This window comes from Pan paniscus, chromosome 9 (assembly GCF_029289425.2).
Source record: "Pan paniscus chromosome 9, NHGRI_mPanPan1-v2.0_pri, whole genome shotgun sequence".
Classification (NCBI taxonomy): Eukaryota; Metazoa; Chordata; class Mammalia; order Primates; family Hominidae; genus Pan; species Pan paniscus.
Window position 1 is genome coordinate 12,960,815 of NC_073258.2, and position 20,366 is coordinate 12,981,180.

At 37.1% G+C, this 20,366-nt stretch overlaps 1 protein-coding gene across 1 annotated transcript in view; it reads right to left on the reverse strand.

The window, feature by feature from the left end:
• RNF141 (ring finger protein 141) overlaps positions 1-19,981 on the reverse strand; it is a 31,696-nt gene extending 11,715 nt beyond the window's left edge. Inside the window, exons 1-4 of the mRNA XM_003818159.5 lie at positions 19,843-19,981; positions 12,639-12,828; positions 9,278-9,386; positions 3,823-4,004 (exon numbers count right to left, since the gene is read on the reverse strand). Coding sequence (XP_003818207.2) covers positions 3,823-4,004; positions 9,278-9,386; positions 12,639-12,781 — 434 coding nt within the window. The 5' untranslated portion in view covers positions 12,782-12,828; positions 19,843-19,981. The remainder of the gene's footprint in view (positions 1-3,822; positions 4,005-9,277; positions 9,387-12,638; positions 12,829-19,842) is intronic.
• Positions 19,982-20,366: the final 385 nt, after the last annotated feature.

Genomic DNA, 20,366 nt, shown 5'->3' on the forward strand with positions numbered 1-20,366 from the left:
GCTTCTTGAAGTGATTTTAATTTCTTTTAACCTTTGTGCTTTTTTGTAATTTTTAAGGTTTTCTTCATCAGACATGTATTACTTTTGTAATCATATAAAAACTGACTGTTCCAAAGTACAGCCACTAGACTATAAACTTCTTAAGGATAGGAGCTATCACTAATATGTTTTCCATTCCCTGTTGTGCTTATAGCACTGTATGTAAGATATTTAGATAGTACTTAAAATTTTGATTTGAATGTAAAAATAAATGTCAAATGTATATTAAATATAGTAAGTGCTAAGTAAAGAAGGAAGAGATGAATATATCTCAAACTTGTTGAAATGATGAGATAGAAAAACAATAGGATTTTAATAGAGGACATTCTAGGTGCATAAACAAAGTTGTAGAGGTAAAAAGCAAAATCATGTGTGTTTATGTCTGTGTATATGTAACCAGGAAGCTGGCATGATACTTGGGTATGGAAAACTGAGGAAAAAAATTGATTAGATAAAGTGGAGATAATCTCATCCTTAAATGTCAAAATATTAAGTTTGAACGTGTCCTGACAAGCAAACTACAATCAGTGTATAATCAAGGGGAAGTGAACTCCAACTGATATGGTACTTCAGGAAGATAAATTGGGAGTGCAGTATGAGGGACAGTCTAGAAAGAGGAAAACTGGTTAGGATCTTATTTCAGCAATTCATCTGAGAGATAATTAGGTCTAAGAAGCATTATAAACGACAAATCTTTTATGTGGTAATAGATTAAGTGTTATACGTTAGTAACAGGGAAAAGAGGGAAGTCACTGAATTGGAATGGGAAAACTGAATAAAAACCTAGATGGATATGGGTCTAATGTATCTGAGTTTCTCAGTAGCAGAGAATATAACTGAATCCGTACAGAGTGAAAGAATATTCTGAAGGCTGGACTTTAAAAGTGAGAAGCAGAGGACTACAAAGAAGAGCATTGTGGAGAGAGATAAAAGAATGGGAGACACAGAAATAGCCAGTGGAACCAGTACAAAGTTCTCTTAACTTTTTGCTACCTTCTTAGCAGCACAGTGACCAGAAGGAAGGAGAGTCTTGTGCTGTTTGTTCCTGTTAGATCACCTGTAGATTGGAATATTTGGTTCTATGCCTCATACTCTGAAAGGCACACATACTGACAGAGAAAAGACCATCTGGGAAAGCCTCCAGTATGTAGACGAGACCCACATAAACAAAGGCCAAAGGAACTGGGGGTGTTTATCCTTGAGAACAGAAGGTTCAGTGAGAATTTGATGACTGTTTTCAAATATTTGAAAGGCTGGAAAAGAGAACAGATTTGTTTGGAGGAATTCCAGAGGGCACAGCCATTGAAAACAATAAATAGAATATAGTAACAATAATAATGACAGTTAACTCTTATAGACAAATTATTATGTGTCAAGCACTATTCTGAGCATCTTATGTCTTTTAATTCTCTCAAAAATCCTATAAAGCATATACTACAGTTATCAACCTCTGTTAGAAGATGAGGAAACTGAGGAAACAGTTTGATTTGTCAAAAAAACTACACAGGAGTGGAGCCAGGATTTGAACACAGGCAACTTGCTGCTAGAGTCTGTGCTGTGCTGCCTCAAGAAAGATTTTGGCTACTCTGAGGAAAATGAAGCAATAGGAAAAACTTCATAGTGATTAGAGCCATCTGAGTATGAAAAGGCTTGCTTTTTTCAGGCAGTGAGTCTCACATAACTGCAGGTGTTACTTGTACTTGCAAGTCGGACTTGGCAAAATGTGGGTAAGCAGAGTCTTGCTATTCAAAGTGTTATCTGAGGATCAGCAGCATTGGCCCCACCTGGGAGCTTGACAGACTCTCAGGCTCCTCCTCAAAACCACTGAGTAATAAATTTTCAGAAGCTCTGTGTGCAAGATCTTTATGCACCATAAAGTAATAGGTTAGAGCACAGTTGTACTGCCAGACAGGCCTGAATGTGAGTCTTGGCTAGAACAACTTCTAATCATGACACTTACTTAGCTAAATCTCAGATTCTTTGGCTGAAATGGGCCGATAATTGTACTCCCATATGGGGTTGTGAGAATTTAATGAGTTTATACATGTACAACACTCATCACAATTCTATACCCTGTAAGTAATCAATAAATGTAAAACATCAATGGAATTATGCATCAGATGTAAAGTTCAACTACATAAATATCCCTTAAGACCTCCTTCAATTTAGAAAGTCTCTTTCTGTGAACTAGTGTATAAGGGTATTATTATAAACTGAAAAAACACACAAAAACAAGAAGCACCCCTAACAAACTAATCAGGAACTGAATTTCCAGTTTTGAGGGCACATGAAAAGGGATAACACCTTTACCTTCTTCATTAAGAAGACTGTAACAAGAAAAAACAATACTTTCTTTTCACGTGCTACCATACAGCTTAAATACATTGGCAAACACCATCCTCAGCTTTTAAAACAATTAAACAAAACAATAACCACTATTCTGGAGAGAAGAAAAGCAGAAAAATCAGATCCATCTTTGAAAGATTACAGAATACAGGAAAGACAAGCCTAAACACTGCCTACCATGTTCTAAAAGTCACTTGGCCTATCAGTAACACTTGTATAGACCAAACCTAGAAAACCAAGTAATTCTATTAAAGATAATTGGGAAATAATAAATGTAAAATACAGTTTAACTGTAACATAGTGCTTGAAAACCAGTTGGTTAAGAATGAACCAGAAAATGCAACTGTAAATAGAGCAGTAAAAAAAAAGAAACCACTGGCCGGGCATGGTGGCTCATGCCTGTAATCCCAGCACTCTGGGAGGCCGAGGAGGGCAGGATCATGAGGTTGGGAAATGGAGACCATCCTGGCTAACACGGTGAAACCCCGTCTCTATTAAAAACACAAAAAATTAGCCGGGCGTGGTGGCGGGCGCCTGTAGTCCCAGCTACTCGGGAGGCTGAGGCAGGAGAATGGCGTGAACCCGGGAGGCAGAGCTTGCAGTGAGCCGAGATCGCGCCTGGGCGACAGAGCAAGACTCCGTCTCAATTAAAAAAAAAAAATCACTGTTAAGTACATTCTTAACTTTAAGGTAAAGGACACGGTGAATATAGATTTCTGCTATCTACCCAGTATGACAGTAAGACAGGATGTCAACATGTTTGGACCCATGTAAATCTTTTTCCAATGAGATATTTACAAATTTAAATTATGATCATGATTGTCAAATGTCAAGAGGTGGGAACTTTCATGTGCCAAAAGCATAACAGAGAAGGAAAGAAAGTTTAGATAGAACAATAATGTATTAGGCCTGGGTAAACAAACATCATCAGAGAAAACTCTGGCTGACTTCATTTCCTTCTGGTAACGAAGTATATGCATTCAGTTCCTTCCTGAATGGACTGCCAAGTCCTGAAGCCAATATATAAAATTTTAATGCTTCAATTAGACATTTTTTAAAAAAAGTGGGATGATTTTGCCAAATTCTTTGACCTAATTCCCTAAAAAGCTTTGACTGTCTAAGAACCTAAATACCTATTATAAGGAAGGTGTTAACTATCTCCTTTGTCAATAAATGCATGCATATAGAGCGGATTCCTGGAGACCAGTGTGACAGAAACATTAATATTAAAGTGGCCCTGCCAAGCCACTTTAATTTAGCACTGTAACAACATCCGAAGCACAGAATAACCCCAAAACTGATCTCAGATACAATACCAACTGAGAAAAAAAAAAAAAGATTTAAGATGCTACAATGAGCAACAGCAAAAATATTAATAGATTTCAGTTGTTTTCATATTAGAAAATAAGTGAAATACAATACTTATGCATTATATACCTTCCCATCCAAAGACTAGCCTGACAAGATGTTACAGAGGATGAGTTTTCATCAGGTTCTTCAGAGGTGGAGCTCTGTGCCAATACTCCTGCTGCTTGACTTGTGATATCTTTATAAAGTTGAATAAACTGGTATAAATTCATGATCCGTGATGCCTCCACAATGCCACTGCTTTTGTTAATCTAAAAATACAAAGAACATGAAAAAGAAAAGTTGATCATTTCTCTGACCAATTTTTCCCAAAAAGGGGGAACAAATATTTAGTCAAACATCCTAGGAAATAGGAGTTTTCAGGATTTGCAAATTACATTAAGAAAGCAAGAGTCTGAATAAATGAGTAATACCATGTCCCCTACACTTGTGGGGTTCAAAGTTCTTATACAAATTTATCTCATTTAACACACAAAATCACCCTGTAAGATTAATTAGGCATTATCCTGTTGATGGGTAAGGTGACTTTCTCAGAGTTAAGAAATAAATTTTAGAGATCAGTATTAACAATTCTTTCACTTTAATTTCTTAAAGAATTTCTTAACCACAGGATTCATTTGAATCCAACAACCGCATGAGATTCTACAACTCAAAGAAGTACTTTCTTAAATATCTTTAAGTTCTATTTTGTACCAAAACTTCTAACTAAAGCAAGAAAATTACTTTAAAATAAATCCTAACAAAAGGTGGTTGGACTTTTCCCAGAAGGCCATTTTGAGCTTTATCAAAAAACTCGTTTAATATGAGGTGAAACCAGTGGCCCAAAGGTTGTACCTTTACAGGTTGTACCTCTCCCCCATCCAGTTTACAATCTAATGTAGAAGATACTTGGGGCAAGCAGAGGAGATTGCTTTCACAAGCTTTGGGGAGCCATGGAGTGAGGCATAATGAAATGACCGAGGCCAGTAAGGTGAAGGTATAATGTTCTTGGATGAAGAACTTGAAATCAGAGAAAGATTAGAGACATGAAAGACTTCCTTTCAGCACAAGACATAGGATGGAAGACTGGGGAAGAAGTAAGCCATGAAATCTATTAAGTGCATATCAGAGTAAGAACAAGCAAAATCAGAAAATATTTAGAAAGAAATGAAGAATATAGGGAGAGAGACAAAGATACAGGGCCATAAAATTGTGACTTTAGGTTCTGGAATGTATTGATGCAACTAGGGCTATCAGAAAATGAGGTAGGTTACATATTTTAAAATATTATTATACATTTGAATATTGTGAATGAAAATAATAGTTGTAACACGTTTATTAATTGCTTACTATTTGAAAAGGCAGGGAAAAAAATATTGAGACTCAAGAATGAGTCATGCGGCCAGGCATGGTGGCTCATGCTTGTAATCCCAGCACTTTGGGAGGCCGAGGTGGGCAGATCATGAGGTCAGGAGATCGAGACCATCCTGGCTAACACGGTGAAACCCCATCTCTACTAAAAGTACAAAAAATTAGCTGAGCATGGTGGCACACGCCTATAGTCCCAGCTACTTGGGAGGCTGAGGCAGGAGAATCACTTGAACCAGGAGGCAGAGGTTGCAGTGAGCCGAGATGGCGCCACTGCACTCCAGCCTGGGCGACAGAGCAAGACTACGTCTCAAAAAAAAAAAAAAAAGAATGAGTCATATACCATACTAAGAAATTTTAGAACCATCTCTAATAATCAGAAAGTTGATTAAATTTTGGGAAGGTAAAATCTATCCGGAGATGCAAATATACAAGGTTCTTTGTACTAAAAGACTGTACATGAGGTAGAGAATAAACAGAATTAAAAAGTAACAGGAATTTAAGAGGCTTACAAAATAGATCTTCAGAGCTGAGGAAACTGGGGTAGTCCTTTGGAACTGCATAGTACAGAAGAAATTATGGAATAATCCATATAAGGTCAGTACAGAAATAGCAAAGTGTATCACACTGTAACTATTCTCATCATAGGATTCCTGAAACAAGTATTTATTGAGTACCATTATGTGGATGTTATTGGTACTATGTGCACTGCTCTAGGCACTAGCCACAGTGTGTATAAAACAAAATCCCTGCCCTCAAGCAAGTTACATGATAGGTAGGAGAGACAGGCAAATAAAATACAGATACAGATTAGGTTAGATGAAAATAAGTGTAATGGAGAAGATGAAACAGGGGAGAAGGAACGCTGAGGGGTTACAGGGAAGGCCTTACAGAGAAGTTGACATTTAAGAACTGAAAGGTGCAGAAATGAGTCATATAGATGTCTAGGGGGAAGATCATTCCAGGCTGAGACAACAGGAAATACAAAGGCTGTTTAATAGAGGTGTACCTGGCAAGGAGCACAGAGAGTCTCACAAGAAGCCCAGAGTGTTTGGAACAGAGTGACAGACGGACAGAGGAAGGAGTGGTAGATAGACGGTGAGGTGGGAACAGAATATATAGGACTTTGCTGATTTCAGTAATAACTGTAGCTTTGATTCCAAGTGCATGAGAAGTCGCGGGGGGGTGGGGTTTGAGCCAAGGAGTAATATGATCTAATTTACATTTCAAATTGTGATGTGGAATAGGCTGGTTGTTGTGCTTGGAATAGACTGCTTGTTGTGCTGAGAATAGACAGAAGCAGGGCAAGAGAAGCAGGGAGATCAGTTAGGAGGCTACTGGAATAATCCTGGTGATAGAGGATGGTCACTAGGAATAGGGTGGTAGTAGCGTAGATGGTGAGAGCTAGCCAGATTCTGAATACATTTTGATGTGACAGGACTCACTTACAGATTGTGAGGTATGAGAGACAAAGAAAAGCCAAGAATGACTCTAAGAAGTTGGTCTAAGAAAAAAGAAGGATGAAATAATATAATTCATGTAGTTCTTAACAGCCACCTTAGTACCTAGTTTTTAATTAATCTCTTATTTTTCTAATATTATTTCCATAAAATATTCCATTTAAACATAATTTAGATCATTTTTTATAGTGGATTAAATATTATTTAAGGATAATCATAGCAGATGGCAGAGAGTCAAGAAAAAGACTTAATGTAAATACAGAGGGTTAAAGTACAATTTTTTTAAAGTTGTTTAACATTAAGAAATGTGAAACTCTCAATCTCCTATCAGTTTTTCATGGTGGACTTGACCTCTTTCTAACATAAACACTGACCTCTCAGATTCTTTCAGAAAGAACCTAAGGAATGCAAATAAAAAAATTTCTTTAGAGTAGCTCTAAAATCAAGAAAAATCACATGAAAAAATATCTAATTGCCTGTGCCTTTAGTACTTTTGTTTCTCTACTTAGAATCTTATTTTAAGGAAGATGTTTAAACTAATCACATACAGATGTTAGACATATTGAGGCAAAAAGGAATTTGACTACTAATAAAATTAAACCATAAGTCTGTGTTTGTCAAAGAGCAACAAAAAACGAAGGGATGAAAAGCCTGATATATTCATATTCCCTTAGCTTTCTACAATTTATATTGGCCTCTTCAATGTGAGCTGAGTACTTTATGAAATAAAAATGAACATTAAGTGTAATTTAGATAATATACTGTGTCAATAAACAAGGAAAGCTTCAACCTATCCCAGTCATTTAAAAAGAGAGTATTATTTCAGCAGATTTTTTTTGTTCACTTAATATATACTGAGTTCCTACTATGTGTAAAGCACTGTATTACAGCCTGTAAGAGATACAATAATGAATCTAGACATAGTTCCTGCCCTCAGGAGCTTACTCTCTAAAGGGGAGCTAAGAACCTAAACAACTTTTTTCGTAATGCAGTATTATAAAGTATAAATAATGTGCTGTTGGAATCTGGAAGAGACAAGAGAACTCCTATTCAGGAAGACTTAATGGATGAGATGGTATTTGAGGTGGACCTTTAAAGAGACATCAGGTTTAGAGATGCAGAAATAAAAGGTGTGGCAGAAACTACTGGCTGATTATCCAAATACCATTCCTTCTTTTCATTGCCAGCAGAACCTGATTTTGTTTTTGTGTCCACCATTCCCTGAAATGATGCAGGAGTCAATCCTGGTTAGTCTAATCTAAACCAATCATGCTAATCATATTCCCTCTGTCAGTGTAGGTGTATGAAGGGGATATGACCCAATACTGACCAGTGAGTTCAGAAGTGACATCTGCTGGGTCTTTAATTTAACCAATCCTGCAGTTAGTCTATAGAGCTAGGATCTCTTGATAAGTGAGAAAATAAGTATTGTTTTTGTTTAAACTGGTTTAACAGGAATTTTCCGTGACTTCCTAATGGAAGGAATGGACATCCTAGTTGAGAAAACACAATAAGCAGAAGCACTGAACTGGAAAAGAAAAGTAACAATGATACAGTCTTAAGTTAGTTAAGCCTGATAAGAATGCAGAGCAAAAGAAGGTCATTGTGACTAATGCAGAAAAGATAGTTTGGAGTCATATTGTAGGAGTTGGTACTATTTGGTAGGCAAGAAGGAATTACTGAGGAATTTTAAGCAAGGCAGTAATCTGATTCGAGTTGTGCTTTAGAAAGGTTAATCTCACAGCAGCATAAATTAGAATTTGGAGAAGAGTCTAGAAGTATAGAGATTAATACAAAATCTGTGATAATCTGGATCAGAAGAGAGAGATCAGTCTGCTTGAGAGCATGAAATCTGTCTTATCATATATTCCTAATGCCTCTCACACCTGTGCTCAAATGTTTATCTGAATAAACTGGAAGCAAAACATAGTATGGGTAAAACTGACAATCTACTGAGGAAATAAGGCATATTATTTGGGTAACCTCCAGGGTCCGTGACTCAAAGGAAAAATCTCCTAACCCAGGGAATCTTTATGGGTCAGTCGGGAATGAACTTCAGAGCACTCATGAATGCCCAATTTATGGTTTATATGCATATGGATGATTTTGTTCTTTGTTTTAGAGCCGGGGTGGGGATAGGAGGTGGCCTAATAAAATTCATGCCTTCATTTAATCAAAAGGTTTGTAGCCTCAAAAAGTTAAGAACTTTCTATCTGAATCTACTCAGTGGTGGTTGAGGCTTTCTAATACCCAATGACAGCTGGCAAAAAATCTATCCCATAACTAAAAATTACTAAAAAACAAAAAAACTCTTTCAATGGATCTTTTTTCTTTTTAATGAATGAATGTATTCTTAAAAGAAATGATCTCAAGATAACATTAATTTTTAAGGTATCATCTTAGAGCTAAATAGGATGTCACCTTAGCATTCCACAGCCAGCTAAAAACCCGAAAACAGATAGAAGATTAGTATGATGTAATGGTTAGAGATATTGAGGCAAAAAAGAATTTGATTATAAAAACCCCTGCTGTATAGCAATTAGACAACTCTAAGATTCAAACAGCTAGTTAGAAGGCAATAACAGTAACAAAACTATGTTTTACAAAACCACTGAGTTATTAAAATGTATATGCATTATATTATCTTACAGTATTAAACATAGTTCTAGCCACCAAAATAGCTTAAGCTCAGAGGTAGAAGTCTCCATCAGTCTCACCTTGGTACAGACCACCCGTACAACCACTTTCCAAAAAGGAGAGGAATCAGACCCAGGTTGTACCTCAAAGAGAAGATGTTTTTCCTGGCCAGAAGCCACTTTAGCCGTTCTGAAAAGAGACAAGAACATGTTAATTTTATGAAAAATCATATATTAATAAAATAATACAGCCATGAAACTAGATTCAAGAAACAATTTCAGAGAAGGAAATATGAAGAAACACAAAAAGACAAATAATAATGATTATAATAACTGGATTCTTAAAACAGGGAAAGAGAATATTTTGAACATAAACATGCAACTTAATTTCTAAGGTTTTTAAAGTCAACAGCTTGGTGGCATGATATTTATAAATCTCTCTTTGTCACACCTATATCTCAATGGTCTTTAAATTTCTAACAAAGACATTTAGGAAAAACAAGTCTTAGAAATCAGGGACTTAAAAAAAAGGTTGGCCAGGGCAGTGGCTCACACCTGTAATCCCAGCACTTTGGGAGGCCAAGGCAGGCAGATCACGAGGTCAGGAGTTCGAGTCCAGCCTGACCAACATGGTGAAACCCCGTCTCTACTAAAAATACAAAAATTAGCCGGGCGTGGTGGTGTACACCTGTAATCCCAGCTACTCAGGAGGCTGAGGCAGGAGCATTGCTTGAACACGGGAGGTGAAGGTTGTAGTGAGCCAAGATCACGCCATTGCACTCCAGCCTGGGCGACAGAGTGAGATTCAGTCTCAAAAAAAAAAAAAAAAAAGGTTAGCTAGTGTCATTTATCAAAATTTTTTGACTGTTGCCTCAGACGTATATAAAGCATGAAAAACATCTTGCTCTTGGTTCAGTCCTTGTTTAAACAATGATACTAACAAACCTCTTGAAAATTTTTGTTCAGATAATTTGGGGCTAGATCAAGTAAAACAAATGATTTGAGACACTTTATATATAGCTCTACTGTCCTCCCCTAGCACAGTAATTTTAATTTAGAGAGCTAAAGGATTTTAACATAAAAATATATCACTTCTAGAAGATAATTCAATATCATGCTATCAACATTAATTTAAATCAGTTCGAAGACATGCTTAAGTATTGCAGTTCCCTTTTATCATTACTAACAACTCTCTCTGAGCACCAGTGGGGATATCACACTCAACTAACAGCTAAATAAAATGAGGCCATCGAAAGTTAAGCAACTAGCCTTAGGAAACAAAGTCTTCGGTGAAAATAATTCAGCCGTGCCAGTTTCCAGCTCTGTTTTCTAGCTGCCAAGCTTCGTCCTGTATAGGTTTAATTCTACAGTTCTCGGAGATCACTGCACATCTGAAATGCCAATTCTGACCCATGAAAATTGGTTTTAAGAATCAAATCCAGTCAGAAATATCCTGTGCTAAATAAATAAAAGGAAGACCTCTGTATCACACAGTAAGCTTAGTTTGTGGATGGTTTTATAGGGTACATTTTATCTAATACCTGTATCTTTATGCTAAAGGGCAAAATTTTATACAATAGACAGGGTTTATGAATATAAATTCCAAGACTCTAAAGGAATGGTAAATGTCATTGATTACTGCTCATAAGAGTTGAAAATTTAAACATAACAAAGCATTCCACTCTTATATTACTAAATTCAGAATCCTATTTTTAAAATTCTTTAAGAATCTGGTCCCGGAATTAATGCTTTGCACACTACCCTTTGGATAATTTTTAAAAATAAGTAAAATGCTAGAGTTTTTAAAACCAATGACTATATTTTTATCATAAAAAATACATAAATACACACAGTAAAATGTAAAATCTCCCTCTCTGCCCCCTTTTCCCACCATCTCCCAACCGAGAGACAAGCACTGGGAATAGTTTAGTTCATTTTCTACACACACACACACACACACACACACACACACACACCCCCAACTATATACAGCTTTTTGTTTTATATTGTTTTGTTTTAATGAATGAAATCCAATCTTCTTAAACCATCTTCTAAGATAACTTTTAAGACAGTCTTTATTCTTCCCAATAAAGACAGTATGTCTTCACATAAAGACAGTATATCAAGCTTATCTAATATGTTACAGATTGCTAAGCATGTCTCTTATCACCTAACACCATGGTTGTAATGCCTACGGAGTGGGTTCATATTTCTTACCTTAAACTATTAATAGTGACTACAGTACTGTAAGTTTATATACTAAGTGGTCCTGAACTGCTAGTCGATTTCATTCAGCCTTTTTAGGGTTTAAGGAGAGGTAATATGGGATAACAGGAAAACTGAGATTCAGAGAGGTGGACATGCCATTAATAGCTGCGTAATCAACTTGGCCCTCAGTTAAAAGGTCCAATCCTTAGCAGAGGGCCTTGCACATACTATGTGCTTAGTGAATGTTAGCTAAGTTGAAGAGACTAAACAGAGAACCTTTAAGATCTCATTTAAGAGGTGACTCCATAGGTTCTAATTATACTCCCAGGGGTTAGAAGATATACATAAATAAAGGTAGATGTGGATGTTGCTAGAGGCAGATTTAAAAGAAAGATATGACATCTGCCCAACTGTCACCAAGGGAGAAAATAAACAGCAAAAAAGTCATATTTTAAAAGCACAGTGGTCTGGGGGCATTCAGGAACAAAGAGCCCTATATATTTTCATAGCTTCTACATAGATCAATACCAAAATTGATAAATAAATTAACAAATAGAAGACTAAGTTGTATTAGGTGTACTCTTTAAGAAGGCAGAGAAATTTATATTTCATTTTAGAAATTTAGTCAAAGAGTTAAGTAGAAATTTAAAGGTGTTAATTAATTAGAAAATATGAATAAATGAAATATATTATTTCTCAGTGATGAAAATAAGCTATTACTACATATGTATTCCTCTAGCAAAATGATGACACAGTAAAAAAAGTATATATATATGCATGTGTGTGTCTATATACACACACACATGAATGAATTGCTTCATGTACAGAAACCTCAGTGTTACCTTTGACTATCCTAGGAGTCTTTCTCTAGAGTGGCTAATTCTCATATTCCATTTTGTTATGCACCCCTTTAGTGCTTTCAAACAAGAGTCTATTGGTATAAAATTGAGATGCTGGGATGTACTACTGTGTCCTAGAATTGCTTCAATATGCCTGTGCTGTGTTCCAAGTTCCATTTTAAGTTCTTTCCATATCTTCTGTCCCCATTACATACTTCTAAAAAGCTACATAGAAAGTCAACTTAATAATAGATACTCAATAAGTATTTGTTAATGCTAACTGAAAACATTAAGTCTTACCAATCAACACCTCTGGTTATATCTTACACAGCCATGACATATGGGGCATACATACAACAAGGGGAAAAACGAAAAACAAAAAGAGCAAGCCTTACACATCATTAAGCTCAGCTACTCTCCCAAGAAATTCTTCATAAGTTAAGGAGCCACTCTCTCGAACCAACGTAACATGTTTTGCTACTTTTTCTGGTAACTTGTTAATAACCAACTGTGTCTGATCCGAAATTTGCTGTCCCATGATGAAAAGATGTCTTTCAAAATCCAGAGTGTTGCTTCACATAGTTTCTGTCAAATATACAGAAAAGTTACTTTTACATATTATACAAAAACGGCAATATACTCATTCTTCAAAAACATAAAGAAAAACTAGGAATACCTTTAAGTGAGAGTTGAGTAGACCTACATGAGTCTAAGGTAGAATTTAAATGACTCTGTTTTCAGATTCACATAGCTAAATGAGAAAACAGGATTCACTTATATATTATTGGGAGGGTGATGAACCTCTAATTCTTATAATTTTACCAAGTCAAAAACCACTAAAGCACATGTGCATGTGCACACACACACACACACACACACACGCATTCAAGTAATTGTATTTAAGAGGAAGTTTGTCTACCTTCTATAATTTTCCTAAGAACATTTCCTGACTGCTTACCACATGTCAGGCTCCAAACTGTTTTCCGTATATTATGTCAATTTCTTCTTACAACAATCCTAAGAGGTAGACAATATTACACCCCTACCTATTTCCCATAGACAGGGAAACTGAGCTAGGTGATTTATCTAAAGTTACACAGCTATAAGTGGTGAAAGTGAACTCTGAATTTGTTTTTCAGATTCTAGTACTTACATTCTTATCCACTATGACATACTGGCTCACAATATATTTACATCAGCTAAATAATTTTTTGTTGAATTACTTTATTTATAGATGTGTACCTTAGTTTTAATTTTTAAAAATTATAAATAGACTTGTGGCTTGAAAAACCTAAGAAAATTAAAATGTTAGATATTTTAACCACCTCACATTTTCTGCCTGGAAAAAGATAGCTCTTTTGTTCATTAACTCTTTTAGGTACCCCCAAAATATATATCTAATTATCAAGTTTTTAAATGCCCCCAAAATCAGATGCCCCCCCAAGAAATTCTATTTTATTTATCCATCAAAGACTATCATTTTATTTCATCCAAATTAACAATCATATCACATAAAGCAGGTGAAACAGTAATACTCTTATAGAAAAAGTTTTGGTAGGAAGATTGCTTTATCATTAATCAAAAAATAAAGCTATAAATTTAAAATATATATAACTTTATGAAGTTAGTAACCCCAAAATATGTAAAATTTCCTTTAGGTATTAAAATTTAATGTACTGTATTTGAAGTTAATTCCTTTAGTTACCTAAAATAGGAAAAGGACAATTGTAATTTAAAAAAAAAAAAAAACAACAGTTTTGAATCTGAGCCTACTTGGTAATAATAAATATCACATTATAGAGATAAATGAAAGGAAGTTGTTGAGGAAGATCCAGGCCAAAAAAAAAAAAAAAATCCCTGAAGTCAAATTATATGTAAATATAGCCAAGTGGATTTACAGCAACTGTATCCAAGAAGAAACAATTAAAGATCTTAGCTTAGAAGAGGTCTCTAGGGCAGTCAACAACAGTGATTGCTGAATTTCAAAGACGAGTAAAATCTCAAAGCACCATGGTGCTGGATACTTCTTTTAATTCTAAGCAAGGACAGTTTCCAAAAATAAACAAAAATTCCCCAAAACTTAACAAAAATCTTAAAAAGAACTTATAACCTGAAAAGTAGGATATAATATTAGAAAAATAGTCTTTCCCAAGAAGGGCAGTAACTTCACAATGAGGTATACCACATATTTACCAGGTATACTACACATTGTCCTTATTTTTCTTGATCGAATCCAAACTTATGAAAACATCATCAGAAGCCAAGGGTTGCAGACTGGTATTAGGGAGCCACTGTGTTACAGGACTTTTTAAAAATTAAATTCAACAAGTAGCACGTGCCTGGTGCTTATGTTCTGGAGATAAAACAGTGAACAAAAGAAACATGGTTCTTGCCACTGTGGAGCATCCAATACAGTGGAGAAGAGACAGTAACCACACAAATAAATGTATAATTACAAAATGAGAAGTGCTAGGTGAACAAGTACAGGTGCTGTGAAAGCCTTTAAAAGGGGGACTTGACCTAGTTTTGTATCAGGGAAGAAGTCCCTGGGCAAACAACATTTTACTTGAGGTCAGAATGGTCAGAGTTAGGGATTAAAAAAAAAGTAGGGACATGGCAAAAGGAGGACACTCCAGGCAGAGGTTATGAAAAGTGCCTGAGACAGGAAGCAGCACGGTGACTTTGAGGTAATTTTTAAAAAGGCCACAATGACTAAAGCAGAGAGGCAAAGGGAGAGGGAAACTGGCACCAAGAGTTGGGCTGTTTAACATTTTTGTTGATGACCTGAAGACTGTATGCCTGCCCAATCTGCGGATGACCAAAACTGGAATAAATGAATATTATCTAGTGAATAATAGGATCAAGACTAAAACAGACACTTACATGCTTAAATGAATATTTAATATGACTAAAAGTTAAATCCTGAAGAGCCAACTGCACAAAAACACATATGTAACATGTGCTCAAAAGCAGTTAAAATACAGAAGGTCTGGGTTTTTGTTTTTGTGTTTTTTAAAGAGATGGAGTCTCTTTAAACAAACAGAGTTTGTTGCCCAGTCTGGTAACAAACTCCTAGGCTCAAGCAATCCTCCCGCCTCAGACTCCCAGGCCGAGGATTACAGGCATGAGCTGCCGCACCCGGCCAAGTCTGGGGTTTTTAATCAAAATAAGTCAACAGTATAACAGGGGCAACAAGTATGCTAAAATAATCCTAAACTCTTGCTAGAAGCAAGTATCTTGAGCAAGCAGCCTACTAGTCCATTATGCTCTGCAATGGTTAGGCCACAATGAAAAGTCTGTATTCAGCTCTAAGCAGTTGGCTTTAAAGGATACTAATAAATTAGAACATATTCATGGGCATAGAAAAAAAAAGAGGTTTATTCTAGATAGTCACAGTTTGGTAACAATGAAGCAATATAAGTTTGTTTAAATATCTGAGGAGCTGTCATGTGGAAAAACAAGATTCATTTACAGAGAATGGGATGGCCAATAAGTATAGTAAGTATAAATTAGAAAGGCAGATTTCAGTTGATGATAAGCATGTCGCACCTTCCAGAAGTGGAAATGGCTGCTACATGTGAGCTCCCTCTCATTGGAAGTATGGAAGTGTTTAGGTAAAGATTAGAAGTACATCTAATAAGTGTTACAGGGATTTTTACCTGGGTGGGAAGTGGAGTAGGTGACCTTTAACCTAACATTTTATTCCCAAAATGAAACTGAACCTTCCTCTTAACATTCCTGTACCAATTTAATGAAAATGTAATTAAGATTCTAGTCAACCAGGCTGAAAACTTTGAATAATATCTACATTACTTAACAAAGAAAAAAACTGAACTTTTGAAATATATAGTCTTAATATTTAATATAAATACCTATGATAATTTAACCAACGTGGTATAGGGGAGATAGAATTTCTCTCCCTCTGCTCTCTTAGGTCTCCAGCTGGGCCCAAGAATTAAATTAACCTAAGACAGATTAACAGGAGAAAAACATACAAATTTTATTTAGTAATTTTTATACATACACAGGAGCCCTCAAGAAAAATAAGGACTAAAAAAAGTAATTAAGGCCAAAAGCTTACATAGTAGATTGGACAAAGGAGAAGTAAACTGTGAAAACATGACAAGACACAAGGGTTTGGGCTGGGGCAGTTAATCACAGAAAAGTGACTAGGAAGATAAGGGTTACTTTAAGAAGGCTTCTTTGAACACATTTCTCTCAGCTTTGATTGCCCACTTCTAGTAATGATAATGTCTTCCTCCTGGCATAGAGAGGACATCTTTCACATGGCTGTTTTATCTCCAGCCTTCAGGAAGAATTAGGAGGGTCAGTGGGCACTTCTTACATCTGCTGCTTTTCAGTGTGCCTTTAACTCAAAATAATCCTTATGCCAAAGTGGCGTATTTTGCTACCCTACATTACCCACCAAAACCATATTTCAAAAGAAGAGTTAGTTGCTTATTTATTGAGTTATTAATAGAAAATGATCCCCTTTGTTTCAGCATTGTTTTCATCTGCTGCCCTAACTTTGAGTAAAGTTTATAATTTGAGGCAGCATATTAACTTGTTATCTTGTAACTGTACTTGGTATCTGGGAAACTTCATCACTAACTCCTTGGATTAAAATGCAACACTATCTAGAGACTACCTGAGAGAGCCTGCAGAAGTGGTTTTCAACCTGGTTCCAGAAAGAGGGCTTCACATTTAGTTTATTTTGAAAACCATAAAATATTGATAAATATTAACATCTATCACTATATGGGTGTGAAAATAAGATATGACTCTGTGATCTACATACAATATAAAACCACAACACAGAGTGCATGTTCACGAAAACAATCTGTTGAGGCCATCCTCTAGTCAACCACCACAGCTTTTCAGTGTCCCTCTTTGGTGACTGCACATATTTCTATCATACTATGACATTCGTTAAGTCACTTGGCCATTTCCCTCTAGTGAGCTTCTTGAGGACAGCAGCTATGGTCTCTCTTCTGGCAGATACACAAGCACTCAATAGATGTTTACTGAATAAATGCAGTAAATACCATTGGCAGTTTTTGTTTTATTATTATTCACTTAGTATTCTTTTGACTTTTGTTAATTTGGTCAGTCATCTATTAGTACTAGGTTGGAGAGAAGCAGAAGTTAAAAATATGTATGAAAGAAAATGTAAAACTGTGAAAATTTGTCATTAAATTAATGCTTATGTAAACTGGGAAACATTTACTATTTGATTTTAACAAGATACTCCCCCCTAGGCCATGCAACAGTGGTATTGCATAGAAACATAATTTGCAAACCACTGGCACAGAATTCAACAAAAGATGAATTTCTGGTCAAGATTTCTCAAAGAACTAGCAGCTCTCATATTATTGTGCCACCTATAACACAGTCATTTTTTGCAAGATAAAAATATGCTTTCAAAAAGCATTTGAAGGATTTTCTAAATAAAGAACTGTTATTTTGAAATGCACAAGATCAAGGATTCCAAAAATGCCACATTCTCTAGTGGGTGGTACATAGTGAATCACTTATTTTTCTAACAAATGAATTGTGGAAGTTCAAATATTCCTTATAAAAATATTAAAATTACATCATGGGTAATTGGCAAAGCAAAAACGAAAAAACTGCTCAAAAACTCCTAAAAATTTAAACCATAATTCATTCACAAAATAACTAAAGCAAAATGGAAAAGGCTGAAAATGCACCAAAATGACTAAATGACAAGTACTGCACTGTAGTATTTTAAAAACCTCTCTGAAACCAGTTCTCCATCAAATTTTGTATCAACCTCACTTAAAAGGATTTAATTGAAATAAACATCAATGATTTTCACTGTCAAGTCAACTTTAACATCAGTAATAAATACCAGGTACTAATGACTGGGTCCCTAAGGATATTATTTACTTTATTACTCATTGTTTACTCAAACTGTAGATCTGTAAACAGATATTAACTTTTTTTTTCAAGACAAGTTAATATAGCTACATAGTGAAATAATTAGGCCAGAGTCACTATAGAGTCCGGAATGCCTGTTCCAGAATCAAAGATCTTGATCAGAAAAAGATACATATATATACATATATATATATACACACACACATATATATATACGTATATATATACACACATATATACATATATACACATATATATACACACACACATATATATATATATGAGAGAGAAGGAGAGAGAAACTACAAAAGGATAGAGTGCTGTACTAGGAGATTAAGAATATGGATTTCTCACAGTAACAGTGTGTTTACTAAATGCATTTCATATTGGAAAAAGCATATTAGACTTGTAAGAATTCTCTCTGGACCTCCCTTGCCTTTTTGGGAAGGAAAGCGTGTTTGTATTTAGACGGGAACCAAGAAGGATCAGGCTACACACATCGAATATAAAGTTCATTTACACCAAATGACAAATATTAATTTTTGAAACATATAGTCATATTCTTGAGAAAAAGTTCTAGAAACTGAAGTCAGGCAATGTGAAAGAAAAGGAGAAAAATCCATACTATTTTTGAGCTCTGAATTCAGAAAGCATCACTTCTCAGACGGGTGACTTCGACATGGAGGTGACTCATTTAGGATCGTCGGCCGGTGGCAGCTCATGCCCCCAGACAAAATTCTGAATGGGTAGAGGTCATTTCATAGCAAGAAGAATGGGCAGAAGGGAGTGAAAACGAATAAATTCGTGCTGAAGATGTAAGAATTATAAACAACTGAAAGTGTTCCAGCAGCTTTATATATATGCCAGAGGCAAGAACTGAATTAGCTGGCACCGCTAAATAGGACAGTGTCAGAATATAAAAGGTACACTACCTTTAATAAGGGGCATAGGGATCGATTTCAATAACAATCGTAAATCCACATTTTGTAACGCGAGACAAATAACTGAAGGAATAATTTCAAAAGCTAACACAGAAGCCTTCTGCTCCTGCTGTGTAATCACTACCTTCTTATTATTAGCAAGAAAACGTTCTTTTCTTAGCCGGGTCTCAAGGTAGCAGCTAGTTTGACGAGGAAAGACCTTTGGGAAGGGTAGCAGCCTAAGCCAATTCAGAAGTGTGGGGCTGGCTAAGTAGATCGACGTGGCTATTTCTGAGCTATCGTCCCAGGCAAAAGGTTTCTTATTTGGGTGTCCAGCCCGGCGGAGACCGAGCCCGCGGGCCACCCTAGCGCTCGCTCTGGCTACGCCGCCTCAGCCCCTCCTCAAGCGCACCTGGACATTTAACCAACAGCTAAGTCCGGCGGCCGAATGACTGAGCCGGCGGCAATATTCAAACAACCGTTTTGGGATAGAGAAGGAAAAACTCTCTCCGGGTCCCTCAGAACCACCCCGAGGCGGGACAAGCCACCGCCACCCCGGGCAACTGGAACCCGCCGGGCAGAAGACGGGCGTCAATAGAATGGCCTCCCCAGCCGTCCCCACGCCCCAATCCGAGGCCCGGGAAGGGCGGCGGGGCTAGGCCTGTCTCCCCGCGGAAGCCTGGCTCGGCAGCGGAGGGCCCGCTGGGGTTTCTCTTCCCAGACCCAGAGTCCTGGAGCAGCTAGCAAGGGAAACACGAAAGGACAGCGCCGCGGAGCTCACCCCAGGTTCAAGGCATCGCGCACCCTGCGGCAGCGGCTGCGCCGCCTCAGCCCACAGCTCAGACCTGCGGGTGGCCGCGACTCAGGCCGGGACCCGGTCGCACCTCTGTGACGCAAAGCCCCGCCCCCCGCGCGTTGCCTGGAGACGGCGCCCAACCTTCCTCTGCAGCGCCCCTACCGACCCGCGCTCCGCAGCTCCTGAGGGCTTTCGAGCCCAGATGGTCATCTGAGACGAGAGGTGGCGGCGAAGGAGAGTCTCGCCTGTCACGCTCCCGGAGCAGGGGCTTCATGAGGTGGCCATGGAAACGGCCTGGCGGACTCCCATCTCTCCTGGTGCCATCTCCGGAGCGGAAAGTGGAGCGCCCCGCTGGCGACCAAGGCCGCACTGAGAGCCCTGGTTTGGTCAACAGTTGGGCTCCAAGGTACCACTTCCCAGACCTCCAGCCTCCCCACTGATCATAGATACACAAAGGTCATCTTGTTTCTTTATGAGGCAATGGATTGTGTTCACCTAGCCGAGTTGTT